General features: G+C 43.4%; 2 protein-coding genes across 3 annotated transcripts in view; one reads left to right on the top strand and one right to left on the bottom strand.

Annotated features, from left to right (window-relative positions):
• Positions 1 to 41: 41 nt before the first annotated feature.
• On the bottom strand, positions 42 to 4,347 carry pgam5 (PGAM family member 5, serine/threonine protein phosphatase, mitochondrial). Of its 2 annotated transcripts, none has more exons than XM_085179373.1 (6): positions 3,870 to 4,347; positions 3,320 to 3,492; positions 3,009 to 3,134; positions 2,807 to 2,895; positions 1,739 to 1,872; positions 42 to 509 (listed from the first exon to the last, which is right to left on the bottom strand). In XM_085179373.1, the coding sequence occupies exons 1-6, from the start codon at positions 4,097 to 4,099 to the stop codon at positions 359 to 361; spliced, it is 903 nt and encodes a 300-aa protein (XP_085035499.1). In that variant the 5' UTR covers positions 4,100 to 4,347; the 3' UTR covers positions 42 to 358. The 2 variants fall into 2 exon arrangements, with proteins under 2 accessions (XP_085035499.1, XP_085035500.1); XM_085179374.1 differs by having other exon boundaries at positions 1,739 to 1,869; positions 3,870 to 4,345.
• A 270-nt stretch (positions 4,348 to 4,617) lies between these two features.
• Positions 4,618 to 16,884, top strand: part of zdhhc8b (zDHHC palmitoyltransferase 8b) — a 94,960-nt gene continuing 82,693 nt past the window's right edge. Inside the window, exon 1 of the mRNA XM_085179350.1 lies at positions 4,618 to 5,378. Coding sequence (XP_085035476.1) covers positions 5,275 to 5,378 — 104 coding nt within the window. The 5' untranslated portion in view covers positions 4,618 to 5,274. The remainder of the gene's footprint in view (positions 5,379 to 16,884) is intronic.

The following is a 16,884-nucleotide window of genomic DNA, read 5'->3' as shown; positions in this document are numbered from 1 at the left end:
TTCATTGGCTGTGTTATCAGTAAAATAAGAACTGTGACAAGTTGTGCATTCATGATTTTATTCACTACAATGGCACCACAACATAATCCTGAAATGTTAAGCTAAAAGCATGTTCAACAGCTTTACAAATTTTTATTTATTTTTTTTGGTTTGAAAAAAAATCAGTCACTTGTGTAAAAATTCTTCATTACATTCAGGAGGAGTTGCTAGGCAGCTGTTAATCACTTCTGCTGGCATCCTATGGCACTGAAGTAATAACACCACCACCACAAAGTCTCTGATAACAGAGTTCAATTACAAAACAACACCATAATTTATTTGAAGACACTTAAGGAGAAACGTTTCATGGGTCGGCCCATCAGGTCCGTGTTAGTTTGTCTGCGGGCATAAATCCTGCATCTCCAAGAGTCCTGAGGGCCACCCTACCGCTGGGGCGGATGGTAAGCCATGTGATGCTGCCGTTATTCAAACCCATGCGTAACCAGCCCTCTGGAGGAAACTGAAGAGCCCTGAGGAATAAAGAATATGATAAGTGTTACCAATATCTACTTTTTTTTCTTTTCTTTTTAAAAAATTGGATTGTGCAATTCCTTAACTAATATCTTGATTTGTTTAAACTACTTTTTGTCAGTTATTCAGAGGATAAACTGAAGCTCAGTCAAACAGATCTAAGGGAATAGGAAAAGTGTTCTTCAGTCAGTGACTTTCGGACTGGGACAGAACATCAATACATCAATATACCACAAGGTCTCCTCTTGTAACTCATCAATACACTGGCGCCAAATCTCTTCACGCTAACAGATTCCTCCACCTTAACAGAGGTCCACAGTTATTGCAGTGGAGCTTATCAGATAAGTGAGGGTTAACTAAGCAAATGTTAACCAATTTCCAGTGAAGAAGAAAATCTCAGGGGTAAAACGTCTTGAGTGTATTGTGTAATCTCAGTATCATGTCAGCATGGGCAATATCTTATACAGTGGTGGGGAATAATTATTGGATCCCTTGCTAAATTTGAAAGTCTATAACTTTTATGATAATTTACTCTTTTATAGAGAAAAATGTATACAAAGAATACAGAAAAAGGAGATTTTGTTCCACTCCTCTTTACAGAAACTTTGTAAATGCTTTATGTTTCTTGGCTGCTGCTTGGCAACTCAAAGCTTCAGCTCAGATTTTCTACAGTGCTGAGATCAGGAGACTTGCTAGGCCACTCCATAATCTTTACAGCCCCTTTTCCATTATACCGACTCGGATCGACTCGCCACAGTTTTCAGGGTTTTCCAGGTGATCCGAGCAGGTACTAAAATGTAACGTCAGACGACATGCCACTGATTGACTGGTCAGTAGCAGGCGCTATGTTGCTATGCCGGTATGTTTTGGAGCATCGTTACGCTGGAAGACTGATTCACAACCATGTTCAATATTCCGACTGAGGGAAGAACACTATCATCCAAGATTTTATAGTACAAGGCCCTGACTATTTGCCCCACGATGCAGTGAAATCTTCCTGTACCCTTAGCAGAAAACCAGCACAAAAGCATGTTTCCTTCTTGTTTGCAGAGGATCAAATACTTATAAATTCATTTGCATGTCATTAAATGAAATAACCTTTTTAATGAGAGCACAATGACACAAGTGAAGCACAAATTAGAAACCCTATGTGAAATGGCTTGAATACATCGATTAGCGAAGCAAAGAGCAACAAGTCTGGCCTCAGCTAAGCAGCGACAGCACAAACCTGCAGACAAAATAACGGATGACATTGGCATGACACACGATGATCTCATAGCTGTCCTCCTTCTGTTTGGGGTCAGCCCGGTGGATGTAGCGGCGGAAGGCTGCCTCAATGCGAGCTCCATCTTCGTGGTACTGCTGGAGGACAGTAGAAAGGTTGAAAGCCACCTTTGTCACATAAAAGGGTTCTGTATGAACCCCAAAGCAGAGTCAATGCATGTGTGCATTGTAGGAATACATGAAGAGTTTTATTCCAAAAAGAAGCCCACTATGTGGCAGATGTAACTAACGCTAGATCAGGGGTCTCGAACTCCAGTCCTCGAGGGCCGCTGTCCTGAAGCTTTTCATGTGTCCCTGTTGCAACACGCCTGATTACAATCAGTAGGTCATTAGCAAGACTCTATATATAACTGCATGCTCTGGTGGTGATTCAGCCATTGGATTCATGTTACAGCAGCTCATGAGTGAATGAACATGGTGCAATCAAAGTACTTTTAGAAGTATATTTTTCCCAAACACTTACTTAAATTTACTTGAGTAGGGTTAGGGGTTGCCACTTCAGCATGCAGTCAAGTTCTATACTCTTGCTAATTTTACTCAGGCGTGTTGCAACAGGGACACATGGAAACGCTTCAGGACAGCGGCCCTCGAGGACTGGAGTTCGAGATCAATACATGAAACTGCTGCAGCAGCACAGTCTCTAAAGAAACGCAATAGCTTATCTTTACTTTCACATCAGAAATCCATCTTTATAGGATTGTTCCTTTGTCAACAGTTACCAGCTTGTTTAAAGCATGTGACACAAAAAAATGACACAAAACCAGACTGAACAGCTTCAAGACTCCTCATTTCCAATATTTTGGAAATTAACTCTTTTCATGATTCATTCCTATGCCAGTGCACTGATGTATTGGTTGACTTTCGCACCCGTAAGCCTCAACAAGCACTTGACAGGACAACTGCACAGACACGTAGGCAACAAAGTTACCTTAGGTATCAGCAAATCCGGGGGAAAAAAAAGAAAATATCAAACCTACAGCCCACTCCAGAGATGGGCTGTAGGTTCTCTCACCACAGCGTCAGGCTTCCAGTGAGTGACAGGTGGAACCGGTTCAATAGGCGCACCTTCTCGCAGCAAGTCACATCTCACCAACTCCACTCCTTGACCCACAGGGACATAAGATAACTTCAAGTTTAGAACTTTTAAATGTAATGTTTTCAGGATCTACCAAACTTGAGTCTATGTGGTTGGCTGTGTTGCCTTTTCTAGTTACCTGGGAGGTGTTTACTGATTATATTTGCTGTCTCCGTGGCCCTGGTCATGCTGGAGTGGATTAACACGTCATACTTCAATCCAAGTGCAGCCAACCTTTGGCCAGTCAGCTCGGCCTGTTCACGGCCTGCGGATGGAGAGACACTGATCATTCCAACACTGCTCTGTCAGAAACAAGGAAAATCTGGGGGTTGGGGGGGTATGAGCAAATCAAACAGACAGCCCCAGCACTCACCAAGGCTACCTCCCAGCATTACTTTGCATGCAGGCTGCCTATTAAGTTTCCTGTGGATAAAAACAAGAACGACTAACCTAAAGGAGTGAGGATCTTCTCCCTGTCACTATTCCCACTCAAGTTGTACTGGGAGTGTCTGATGAGGAGGATGTTGCGTGTAGCTTTCGGTTTGCTGTTGTTCTGCTCCGAGGTGGGGTCTTCAGTCGCATTCTCCTTCTTCTTCCCGTTGGTCAGAGCAGATGGATCTCTCCTGGTCAAAGTTCAAGCGTAGTGATTTTGAGATTAGAAGTGGCTTACTGTCTCACGTGGTTAAGGTGAGAGCTGGAAAAGTGGGTTAACGTAACTGACTTTAAATCTGCTTGGGAATAATCCCCACGCCTGACCGACTTTTAATGAGTTAAAAATGCAAGAGGACTTTAACGGCGTCATAAGTCATTATGCTCATGTATTTCATTCGGGAAACACCTCGACTGCCAAGTTATGGAGATGCCTGCTTCAGTCCGTTACATAGCAGCTTGGTCCCGTTTGGTATGACGTTCAATACAGACGTAAAGGTAGAAAAGTGGATGAAATATAACGGTCAGAACAAACAGCGGGTCACGGCACAACACATGTACGTTAACTTACTTGTCCCAGTTGAAGTCCCAGGCGTGTCCGGTCGGGGTTGGCGTGTGGCTGGCAGGGCTCCACGCCGGCTGGGCAGCTTGAAGGACGGCGAATCTCGACCACCGACTGACCCTCTCTCCGCCCCGGTCTCCAAAAAACCCGCGGGAGTCGGCGGCTGCGGCAGCGAAAACCAAGACTGCTGAGCCTCCAGCGAAGCCGCAAATAAGTTTCAAAGTTTTCCTGTATGACATCCCGCGAGCCGCCGAACAAGGAAACTAATGCTAGCTAATTAGCTGTGCTTAACAGTCGCGCTATTAACAAAGTGCACCCAGCCTCCGCTGTTGTTAAACGGGTCTTTGACTTCTAATTCCAACTTTACAGCAAGGAGCAAAAAAATTTTCCAATATGTTCTCTAAGCGCAACTACCTGCTGAGCTCCGGCTGTTGGACGGATACTAAAAACACAGTCGATACAAGCGAAAGCAGACTAATCAGTTTCCTCTAAACTTTACGGTGTCCCACATGAGCCAAAACAGTCAGCCTTCGCTCTCCCGCTTGAAATATGGAATTTTGTCGCGTGAGGGCGCACAACTCCCTAACTTCACAGCTTGGGCATTTTGTGCTCCGTTGAATGAAGAGGCTCTGTGAACTCCATTCATTCTGCACCATTTCACTATAAAATCATCATAGGAGTCGCTCAAATCCGCACATAATTTCCTCCCTTACAAGAGCTCGCTCCTGCCTATCGTCAGTGCTGAGGGAAAAATAATAAGGATGCTGAATTTAAGAGTGGAAGCTGAGTCGTTGGACAAATCAGTTCTGACTGCTGGGTGTTGTGTGCATGCTCGGAGCTAAGCGGAGCAGTATTTAAACATTTAAGAAATAGGCGTGTTACACACGACTGTTGCACGTACGGGTGGGAGCTACCTGCACCGTGCAGCTAAGCAGCGTCCTCTCCCTGAACTTTAACACACGGTTTTGCATTAAATTAATGAAAGAAACAGCAGATTGTTGAGGTGAAGGGTGCGTGTTTTCGAGGAAAGCGGATTTTTCTGCGTATCAGCAAAATCTCGTGGGTGAAAAAAAAAATGATGAGAAAGAATTTGCGCAAATATGTTCCCTTGCAATTGGTTCTGATTAAGACGCTTGCCGGGTTTGCGCCGAGGCTCCACCTTTTCGAGCGGTTCAGTGACCTCAGCAGTGGGCTGGATTGTAAGGGTGGGATTTCCAGGCTTTCACAGGCTCTGTGTGTTACTGCCTCTGTCTCAGGATCTATGCAGCTTCAGCGATAGCGAGCACGGACTGCGTGTACCTTTCACGGCCATAGAGAGGCACATTCACACACCACACTGGATCTCCCTTTTCTTCTTCTTCTCTACATGCGACTCCAATCGGAATAAATAATTAAGGAATGTGGAAATTACAGAATGCCCAACAGCGTTGGAAAGAGATTTAAACCCACCAAATACATCCCAGTGTCCACTGCTGCCACACTCCTGGTGGGATCGACCACTTTATTTTTCGTTTTCACGTAAGTTTGCACATTGCTTCCTCTTGATCTCATTCGTGTGTGCAGGGATTTTTTTCTTTCCTTCTTTCTCTCTTTTTTTTCCTTTTACAAACTGTGCGCTTCCCTCAGATTGACACGGACACAGGGTGGATAGGGGCTGGAAGTTTGCACGGGTGGATAGAGTCACATAGGTGGGATAAGTGGGTTTTTATAAAGACAATCCCCTACTGCTGAGATGCAATGAAAAAAGCAGCTCTCTGTGCAACCTCGGACACGCCATTCAGCTGCAAAACCTGCAAGGCAAACTTCCAATGAGCCTTGCAAGTTAAACTGGGCTAATGATCGTGGAGGAGACCGCGGTTTAGGCCGCAAACACTTCCCTTTAAAGAAAAGCCAGAGGCAGTTGTTGATACATATTTTTTTAACGGTTGCAGTGGATCAGCGGTAAAAACAGTGATTTGTTAAGAGGTACAGAAAAGAAAGTGTAGTCGTGCAGCAGTGGGGCTCGTTAATGCGTCCTGCATCCACACTCACACAGGTTTTCCTTTAGGAGAAACTGGAGGTATTTGCTGCTTCTGACCAGAGCCTAGAGGTCTAAAAAAGAAGGCACAGTAAAATTAGTTTTCCAGAATTTTTCCATGGTTTCATGGAAGCTGACAGTGGTTCATCTGCTACATTATCACCTTGTCTGTCAATGATCACCCCACCCTGGAAAAGGAATGTCCCATACTCCCTACATCTGGAAGTCAAAACTGATGCTGTAAGAAGCTCAGATAAGAGCAGGGAGAGCGGCGTGTCTCTGAATCACCATCCCTCCCTCATTCATTCCCCCTCAAGTGGTAAGCCTCGGGCGAACGGATGATCAATGGAATCAGCATCACGCTCCATCTCACATCTGCAAAATACCCCGAGGGGGTGGGTTTGAAATTAATTTTGGGGACCTCTGACCTATAGAGGGATAGCTCGCCCAGCTTCCATCTTGGATGGTCTGCTAAAGAGTAAAAAACTGCTGAATGGGATTCCTCACCCTTCAGCGGAGGGAGGTTTTGCTGTATGCTACAGCTGCCAATAGGAGACACGCTGGCTGTGGAGATGATTCATCAGCAGCATTCGAACTGATTTCAGTTTAGACGTACAAATGTAGCCTTTTCACATTAAAACTGCACAGGATGCTTTTTCTTTTTTGGTCTTCGCAGTGTGAATTGCTTGTCTCCACCTGGACAGTACATGCTTTATCTGCACCCTCTCTCTCTCTCGCTGTCAGGTCTTTGGCTGAGACTAAAGGAAACATATGGTGTTTGTGGGCTGTGTCATTAAAAATCCCAACTCTGCCTGGTGTACTGTCTGGGGCTTTGCATAAACAAATGGTCTGATTTACAAGTCCTGAAACAGAGTCGGTGCTTTGTGATTTCATATGAGAAATCAGAATGTCCCCCTCCAACAGATCTTTTAAGAGCATTATTAGTCCGTCTTTTGCTGGCGTTCATGTCACTCTATACTTTAAGGTTTTCCCCTAGCAGATGGTTAAAGTGTGAGGATTAGGCTTTACTTTATGTCACCTTCATTTGCCATGAAAAGGCCCAAAGAATTGACTCGTGTATAATGGAACCCCCCCGGGGAGCGGTACACGTCCAAACTAGGCCATGCCTCCTCATTCTCAGACACACGCAGAGTCCATTATTTCATTATTTTGAATTCAGTCTAGCCTTGGGAAAAGACACGCTTCCAGTTTTTATCTAATGCATATTTACGGACTCCATAAACTACAGCAGTCTGGAGTTAAAACTTAAGAACTACATGTAGATGCAGCTTGCCAGGGACACAAATCTTTTTTTATTCCCGGGCCTCAGTGAGCTAAAGGTCTTACTGCTGCCAGCAATCCGCTTGGTGTCATATGGGCGACTGGAGTGTCCGTGGCGTGTTACTGTGTCTGGCTTACTGACGCCTGACAGTTTGTGTTTCCCACTGAGACTGAATTAGAACATGTTAGTACAGAATTATTTATATAGCCTCACACCACGACCACGACTCATCACAAAAAATCCTGGCAATAAATTAGGATTTTTAGTCACGGTTTAGCCATCGCATCATCGTCATCATCGCAGCCTAATCTGTGGTGCTTAGTCCTGTTACTGTGTCTAAATGTGTCCCAGCTTTGTATGGCTGTACCTTTTCAGTATTTTTTCAGGATGGTCTAATCACTGACCTTGGCCATATGCCATATGGATGTCCTGGAAATAGGACTGTTAGCTTCCAAGTCTAATAGTTAACACATGGAGATGTGTTGAAAAACAGGCGTCGATCGTCTGGACGAGGCTTACGCTCTGCAGTGCTTGCCGTGTGGAGGTGATTTATGAGAGAGGTGGTCAGTAGTGATGGTTGGAGGCTGAACATCACCGGGTTTGAGACCAGAGCTGCACACTCATCTTCAAATTCCACACATTTCCTCTTTTTCGCCGTTGTTTCAGGGAATCCAACTTCATTCTCTACCTGCTGAATGCTTGTGTTTCATTAAGAGGTGCTTGTGAAGATTTTTAAGGGTATTTTTGACATGGTGGCGAAGAGAGTGCAGATTAGTCTATAGAGGGTCTAGAAAGGGCTAGAAGGAGGAAAGGAAAAGCACACTACTGCAGCACGTTCGTGGATAGAGCCCGGTCTGTGTGGCTTATCTTTGTGGAAGTCACAAATCCACAACAGTAGCAGGACAGATTTAAAGTTCTACAGTTTTTTACAATCCAAGGGTTGGTGGGGCTGCTCCGACTTCCCCAGTGAGGAATCCAAGTTGAGGAACAAAAATTCCAACTGGGAACTCAAAGATCCCGACTTCTGAATTAATGTGGAACACATCATTAAGCCAGCCTTTAGTTTAGTCTAACTAAGGACACGCCCACTCCACAGTGCTAATGGTTAGCTTGCATGTCATGATTCGAGTTTCTGAATTTACCTGACATATCATGGTCTCTCGCAGCTACAATGTAGTTAGTCTGTTCCTTCAATTTAAAAAATGTAAACTGGCACAGACATTATTTAAGGAGACGATGTGGCACTCGAACAATCTTGAAGGATCTCGGAGAGAATTCAGAAATACTAAAGACCCACCATCCCAAAGATCCAATCAGCATTAATCACCCGTCATCTCGTGATATTATGAAACTGTGACCGTGCATTGTAAAACTATAACTTTTTTTACAATGCATTTTTTATTTTTTATTTGCCACAAATTTGTTTGCCTATTTTCGCCTGCTTCCTCACCACAAGGGGGCGCCACAGTGGGTAGCTTTGCTTGATTGATGTGGCAGAGTTCTAACTTAAGGCCCTTTCTGACAGGAACCCGCTTCACTATGGAGCCGTGCACGTTTAATGTCCCAGTGAGCACTGAAGTGAAAATGACTGGTGTCTTCCCATTGATTGGCTGCGTGCTTCAACTAACTGGATCCAATCTAAGATCGCTGCTGAGTTTTGGGAAACTTTGGTTCTGTTTCATCAGGTGTTTCAGCCAAATGCTCTTCACAGCTTTTCTGTGTAATACTGAATCACTGAAAGCACAACTGAATGTTTCCACCATGATCCTCCACCTCATCCTGGGTGTGTTTTCTGTCTGCTCAGTCGCTGCTGTCTGTTTTTTCGAGGGGATCAGTAAAACAACTTGTAATCATTAATGTTTCGCCGCTTTGTATTCGTGTTTGGTGGAGCTCATTTGCCTTCCTTGCGTGTGACCTTTCTGGCTTCGAGGCGAAGTGGGTTTGACTGTAGTTAAATCAACTCTTGGTCTTGTCTTGTTTATGCTCGGTTGCCAGACTATCTTGGCCTGCTTTAAATATTGCTCATATGACGCTGGGACTGATTTGGGTTTAGTTTGTTTATTTAAATAGACGATCGAGGACACTTTGTCAAGTTTGAGCTGTCTCGAGGGCAGAGCATGTCTCAGAAGATGGAAACTACCCGCTGGCCTAATGGCTCTTTCCATGTCTGTGCTTATGAACAAGCATCTATCAAATCTTAAAGACTAGACAAGACATTTGAGCCCAGCGAGCTTTTGCAAAGATGTTCCCTGATTCCCACAGGAGTAGCAGATTTCAACTTGTAAGTCATCAGGATCCATCTTCAGCTACTTTCTACTGAAAAAAAACGTTCTTGATTTCTCCTGCCTGCAGCTTAGCCCGGTGCTCCGACCTCACAGGGAAGGGCTCACCTTCTTTACAAATCCTACCCGAACCCCTGGCTCCTGCCCGTATTCGGTGAACTATTCTGTCCTCGCACGCTCTCGCTGCTTTAGGTTTCAGTCCCTCAGCCCGGCTGGATAAGAAGCAATCTTGTCCTCGTGTTACACAGAGGATGAAACTTTGATCATCTTAACAACGCTAAAAGCAGCTGCAAGACGTGCAGACTCACCGGGGCTTAAACATCCCCTCGGCCTATTCATAAAGTCCATGCAGTGCAGTCTCGCGGTTTGTAGAGAGCTGCTGTAAAAGCAGTAGCAGATCAGTTCAGTGTGGCTAGCTTTGTGTGATTAGATAACACTGTAATTTCCTCTGTAGGTCCTCATCTATCAGCACCTTGGAGTGAGGGCTCGGAGACTGACAGGTGCAGTGCAGGGCTCTGTCACATCCGCTCTCAGAAGGTAGTTAGGGTGACAGAAGGGGCCACATTTCACTTAAATTAATTTTTAAAGAGTAAAATAAAACTCACCTGAGACTTCTCTCCTCACATTACGCTCTGATAGCTTGTAATATGTCTTTAGTGCGTGTGGTAGCTTGTGATTAACTATCATTCTTATTGTGGTCTATGGTTTACCACATGGCATTTTTCCCAGCCGGGAATATTATTACAGATTGACCAGTTTCCTACTTCTGCAGCTCCCCACAGCCTTTAAAGCTGCTGCAGCAGCTTCTCCATATGGAAGTCAAAAGATAGTCCCTTTTTTCCTGAAACACCAGACTTAAGTCAGAGTGAAGGACTGTGTTGACTGGGAAGTATTTCCACTTGCAAACAGCCGTGGCCCCGTGTGACGTCCCCACACCCTAAATGTCTTCATTTGATGGAAAAAAAGAGGGAAAAGAATCAAAACTCCTTTGAAAGGCTGCGTCTTTGATGCCGTCATGGAGCTTCAGCCTGAGATCATTTCTATTTAAATCCAACAGCTTTGTTATTTATTTATTTTCATCTGTATGTGGCAGAAACTAAACTGCAGTGGCTCATATTAGCTCATTACAGCCACACTGGTTTTGGTGAATGTGCTCTTTGTTTCGAGGGAGAATGTAAACGGTGTTCCACAAAAAAATAATTAAGTGTTATTCAGGTCGGTGAGACTGTGCTGGTGTCCACAGAGTATCAATTACTGTCTTCGTCGTTAGCATTTGTAATTTGCCCCACATCATTTTATTTTTAATGGTTCATGGTTATTGTGCCGATACAAAAGTCAGTAGGAATTAGAGGTGGGAATCACCATACATCCCACGATACGATATTATCACAATACTTAACGCACGATACGATATTATTGCAATTTTTAAAAATATTTTGTGATATTCAGATTCTGTACATAAAGGTAAACTTTATCAATATTCATTTTCTCTAATATCAAAGTCTCACACTCAGTCTTTCTCTCATTTCAGTTTTATTGTTGACAAACTGAACGGTTTGTATTACAGTCTAGTCCAACTTAACTGAACAACCATCTGGTACAATTATAGCTATTCTGAACTATGCAGTTTATGAAAACTATGCAGCAGAAATCGATATTTTGTTACAAAAAAGTTTGTGGAATGGAACATGCTCTGACTTCAGAGCATGTTCCATTCCACAAACTTTTTTGTAACAAAATATCGATTTCTGCTGTCCCTGTATCGATACATTATTAGCAAACAAAATATCACGATGCTACACAGTATCGATTTTTTCCCCCCACCCCTAGTAGGAATGTAAGTGAGATCGAGCTCGGCGCGGTTGTTGCACCTGTCACGACTTTGATCTGTTGCATAGGTTTTGCGCATCGTGTTGAGCGTAAATGCGAGCAGAGCTCGGATGGACCGCCGGTGCTTCTCTGCTCGACGTCACCTGAATCTGGACGCCGTCTCTAAAATATTTTCAGCTGCTGACAATAACAGGACCATCACTGTGACTGTCAGATGTACATCTTGATCTGATAACGGTCAAAATGAGCAGGAATCTTAAGACCAGCTCAGTCCGGCACCAAGTTGTGTAGAGCTGTGTTTGTCTCGAGCACAAAACTGCACAATTTTCACAGTACAGGCTCTGAGCGAGGTTGAAAACCACACTTGATTTTCTATTTCATGTGACATTCCAGTTTGTTTGACAAAGGAAAACTACTTAAAACACGGTGGGCGCTGTTTTTTTATTGTCAGTGGAAAACTCAGTATTCTGCAGTTAAATTAAAGTGCACTGAATTCTCCTTTTTATCAAACTGGATTTTTAGTTTTTTCAGTTTGTTTGTATTTTGATCTGAATGTATGTGACCCTGAAGGTGCAGGTGGACAAGAAGAGAGCCGTAGCACTGCCCTGCAAAGTATTCATCTCACAATGAATATGCTAATAGTTACTGAGGGAGTTCTGCCTTACAATTAGCAAACAGCTTGTACAACCAAGATACCCCCCACACAAACATAAACCAGTGCTTTCCTCTGTGGCAGGGAAACATCATATATCTGCCATGTCTGTCAAGCCGAGCTATGTTCAGCTGTGTTGTCCCCTCAAAGTAATGTTAGTTGTTTCTCGTTAGGGACACTGTACCATGAGTCTTTGAGCAACCGACCACACTGCGCGTCGCACAAACTTAAGTTAAGCTTTCGAGTGAGGGTGGGCTTTTGTGATTTGGGCCGGCTTTGCAATAAGTTTTATTGTGTATTTATTTAAGCTCGTTAAACAGCATTAAAGAACTCAAAATACAGTTTAATTCAGCTCGTTAAAAGCTTTGTGTTGACTTTTTTTATTATTACTTTGGTTTGCCATCAAAGTTTTCATAAAAAAACATGCTCCTAGATTTCCTGACACATGGTGAGCTCCAATCTTTGTTCTTTAAATCAGGCCAAACTCTGAACTCGTGGGCATTTATTTGATTTTCTCATGTAGTCTTTTATATCAAATGTTTGAATCGCACAAATGTAACACGCCGTGAAAACGAGTGAGGTGCCTTTAAGTTTTCCAGATCAATATGGTTGGATGGAACTTTTTAGATTCTTCTTGCTTCCCACCGCAGCTCGTGACTTTTTTCTTCCTCCGTGTCTATTTAAAGGGCCTTTGGTTTCTCTGAAGCAGTAACTTTGTGGAGCCAAAAAGAGTAAATTGTGCCTTGTGATGCCGTAGTTGAGCTAAATGGATCCATGTGGACTCGGCGCACAGCAGTGTGTGGGCGAAAAGTGCGGGAAAGTGCACTGAGGTGCTCTCAGAGTTTGCTGTGTGCCTCTGCGCCCTCCCACCAGCTGAACAAGCCCAGGCCTCCTGGAAAGTCTCCTCTCGGGGAACATGTGGGATCAATTTAGACCTCCGGCCTCTCCCTCCTCGGGTTTCTCCACCCTGTTTTCCCCTCCTGTTGTTTAACCAGGGAAAGAGACCTTGACTCTTAATAAGTCACAACAGAACTTTGCATCTTAACACTGACACAAGAGCTTTCTGAGAAAGTGTAGTGAGCTGAGGCACCTGGTGTGTAACGGTTCACATCTAATACTCAGCAGATTGGCTCCATTATTATGTCGCTTTGCCACCTATAAAAATCTGTTGACATAAGCTGCCACAGCCAAAAAGACCAGATATCATTTCTATGTACATCTGTGTAAAGACCACTTCACACATCCACTTAAAGCTAGTGCAGAAGTTTGATGTCATTTCTTATTGCTTATTTGAAACGATTCTAAAATAGGAGACAGGATGTGAATGTGGAAAGTGTTACTTTTATCTTTCATCTACAGATAATTATCTCTCAACTTTTCACTTTCAAAGCCCCACCATAAGCTTCTTGCGCTACAGTTATGCTGTGTACTTCACTTTCACTGCTCTTGTCAGGGTTGTTTCCACACACAGCGGGGAGCTGTTAGTAAAACATTTTAATGCCCGCTGCTGTAAACCGCCTGCGTAGCACCGAGCAACCAACTAAGTCGAGCTTTTAGCGCCCCTGGATCTGGTGATGAGAGAGAAAAAATGGTCCGAGAGCACGCTGGATGCTAGATTTGCACGTGCAAGGTTGACAGAAAAATAAATCCTAATGTTGTAGCAGCTTGGGAACAAGTATCCCATCATATCAGCTTAAAAGATGACACTGTGTCGGTGCAGCGTGATTTTTATGTTACATCCAGCCAGTTTTACAACAAAAAAAAATCAGAGGAAGATTATTATTTTTCCTCCTCGTCCTCCTCGTGCATACATGGAAGACAGAAGCAGGAAGAGCAGCAGCCAGACCACAGCACAGACATAGCTGGACATTGAGGCAGCTAGACTTGAGTTGGGTTGCAAAGTGGTTTGCAGCAGTTCGGTTCAGTTTAGATCAGCTGAGCAGCACTGCAGCTTGAATTTTCTGCCTTCCTGCCTGAACTAAGGTAATCCTGGATCTAATGCAGGTTTTAACATAAACTTGCACTTGTACTCATTCACTCTTGCCTCTGACGCTGTCAGTCTTGAGCCACGATCACCTGTGCGAAGCTTGTGTACATTCCCTTTGTAGCTCGCCACAGAGGCGGCGTTATCCTGCCATGTCTGTCACGTGCTCTTATTTCACACCACTCTGGGCAGTTCACACACAGGTAGCATTCAATTCATATTTCATGTCCAAAATGCATTTGCAAGCATATAAAAGCGTCCTTGTTCAGAAAGACTTGTAAACAAACAATTACAAGCCTGGCATAAAAAATGAATTTCATAGTTTTGTTTCTAACTTTTATAGCGTTATCCTGTCAAGACCTGATGTGTACACTCTCATATGTTATGATGTTCTTCTAGCATTCAAACATACGGGCAAATACAGTCCTTCTTGTTTTTCATGCTGTTACATATTACCACAGTTTAAACCTGGAGGATCGTTTTTACAGCTCAGAGACTGTGCAGTCGACTTGTGTTATATAGTTTTATACTGTTGTAGCTACTGTTTCTGAAAACAATAAAGAAACCCACTGATGCACTTCTATTTTTAGTACACAACGTGACAGAAAACCAAAAAGGGAATTAATGCTCTTGATCTCTCGAAAGGAAGTTGTTGACATATTTGTGACAGACAACTGTCACAAATATGCGCAACTGTCCAGTGTTGAACAGCGGGCCAGCTCAGAGCTGTGGATTTCCTCTGTTGGTTTGTTTTCTTTGGAACAATTCTGGAGAAAAGTCTGCATTTTCTTCTGTCTTGTACATTAGAGGTGGGAATCACCATACATCCCACGATACGATATTATCACAATACTTAACTCACGATACGATATTATTGCAATTTTTAAAAATATTTTGCGATATTCAGATTCTGTACATAAAGGTAAACTTTATCAATATTCATTTTCTCTAATATCAAAGTCTCGCACTCAGTCTTTCTCTCATTTCAGTTTTATTGTTGACAAACTGAACGGTTTGTATTACAGTCTAGTCCAACTTAACTGAACAACCATCTGGTACAATTATAGCTATTCTGAACTATGCAGTTTATGAAAACTATGCAGCAGAAATCGATATTTTGTTACAAAAAAGTTTGTGGAATGGAACATGCTCTGAAGTCAGAGCATGTTCCATTCCACAAACTTTTTTGTAACAAAATATCGATTTCTGCTGTCCCTGTATCGATACATTATTAGCAAACAAAATATCACGATACTACACAGTATCGATTTTTTCCCCCACCCCTATTGTACATGCACAGCTGATGCAGTCACAAGCACAAGGACAGGAAGTTTGACTCGGCGTCTGTGCACAGAAAATATTTCACTTCTCACTCATCTTGTTTTGGGGGAAGTTCAGTGATACAGACCAGAGAAACTTCAGTGTGTCATTCAATTGATATAATCTCTTTTTTTTTTTTACATTACGACATCATAACAGTTGAGCTGGGCGCTTGATGTCATTATTGAGCAGCAAGCACTCCCCGTTCAGAACAGCAAAGTGGATCATCTGTTTTGTATCTGCAGGTTTTGGTGCTTGTGTCGCTGCCGGAGCCTCTCTGTGAGCTGTTCTGTGCATTTTTAAAACGTATTTTGAGGATATGCTCACTCTCTAAGCCCTGACTTTCTAGTGGTATATCTGCCACTGCTATCATTGTAAACAGCATTATAAATGTGCTGTGTTAGAAAGATTTTGAGAGCAGCAGCGAGAAACGCTAACTCGGGATCGTGGGAGTTGCTAACTGAACTTGGAGGCCCGGAGCTTAATCCTGTCCTACCTTATCTTTCAGGGTGTAGGACGTTTCCTCTTTGTTTTGCCTCTTGTCTTGCAGGGTGTCAAACTGATCCAACTTGAGAGGGGGGCCGGATCCCTGAGCCTGATCTATTTGGTAAAACCATTAATGTCAACAGAGCAAGTCAAAGAAATTTGATGTCGGTGCTTGGAGGCATTTTACTTCAAATTAGAATGTTACTTGGAGTTTTAATCTGACCTGCGTGTGGCAGGGATCTAATTCCGTGACCTGGCTGCTCTGCAGCCTCAAAGCGTGTGATTAGAGCTGACGTAAACAGACTTTGTTGCTCTCAAAGTATGTTGCGCCCAACCCTGTCCCCATTGCTACTACCACCGTGTGCATTCCTAGCAGTGTGAATGATTGCTAAAGTCCTGATTAGACTGCTGTAGAAGTATTAGCCGCTTGTCCAAATCCGGCTAATCCTTTAAATTGTTTAAAAAGCGTTCCCGTTGACAGGAAAGCCGTCCTTCCATCAAGGGCCAGGGCCGATCGCCATGTCTAGACTGACACGTGTGCTGTTCTCGGTTTAAATGTTTTTCTGCTTGCACTGCTCGAAACCCTTAAAGCTCGTCCTTGTTGATCAAAATGTATGTATTTAAAGTAATGCCTTCATTTCTGTGGTTCTTATCTAACCACAAAACATTCCCACCTTATTACTTATTAAAAATTTCAAATAGTTGGCGATTAAATATGAGAAAGTGCATCTATCTAAATATGTATGTATTAGTGCTGTCAGCGTTAATCTCGTTAAAATGATGTTAACGCCATAACCGCACTAACGTGGCAAATCTCCGTTAGCAAAGTTAGCGCGGATCGCCCCATGCGTGCGGCTGTGGAAGTACTGACCTTATTTTGAGTTTGATTCCATAAAAAGTGACAAAAACATTAGCGTCCGTTGTGCGTGGGAAGAAAACTTCTTTTTACAGCGAAAAAACCCCTAAACTTCCGAGCAAGCACCGAGTAGCTACGACGTAATGGGAAACTCGCAGAGAAACTCGCGGATTCTTCCACTGACCGCTGCAGCTCACCTGCACCAGGGTAAACCTCTGCCTGCCCCACTCCTGCTTTACAGGTGAAAATAGAGCAACAGGACCGCTAGTCTTTGACTTTATTTATTTTCTGCTGTGTTTTACTTGCATCTATTTG

Source organism: Neolamprologus multifasciatus, chromosome 12 (assembly GCF_963576455.1).
Source record: "Neolamprologus multifasciatus chromosome 12, fNeoMul1.2, whole genome shotgun sequence".
Classification (NCBI taxonomy): Eukaryota; Metazoa; Chordata; class Actinopteri; order Cichliformes; family Cichlidae; genus Neolamprologus; species Neolamprologus multifasciatus.
The sequence above is the reverse complement of the archived record's forward strand: the minus strand, read 5'-3'. Positions and strand labels throughout refer to the sequence as shown.

Bases quoted from the DNA above. Each gene is read 5' to 3' on its own strand.
- pgam5 (XM_085179373.1), bottom strand. From the start codon at position 4,099: ATGTCATACAGGAAAACTTTGAAACTTATTTGCGGCTTCGCTGGAGGC. The intron at 2,896-3,008 runs GTAACTAGAAAA...CTGTGGGTCAAG, and splicing joins AATCAGTAAACACCTCCCAG to GAGTGGAGTTGGTGAGATGT. The intron at 510-1,738 runs GTTTGTGCTGTC...TTTATTCCTCAG, and splicing joins ATCCGTTATTTTGTCTGCAG to GGCTCTTCAGTTTCCTCCAG.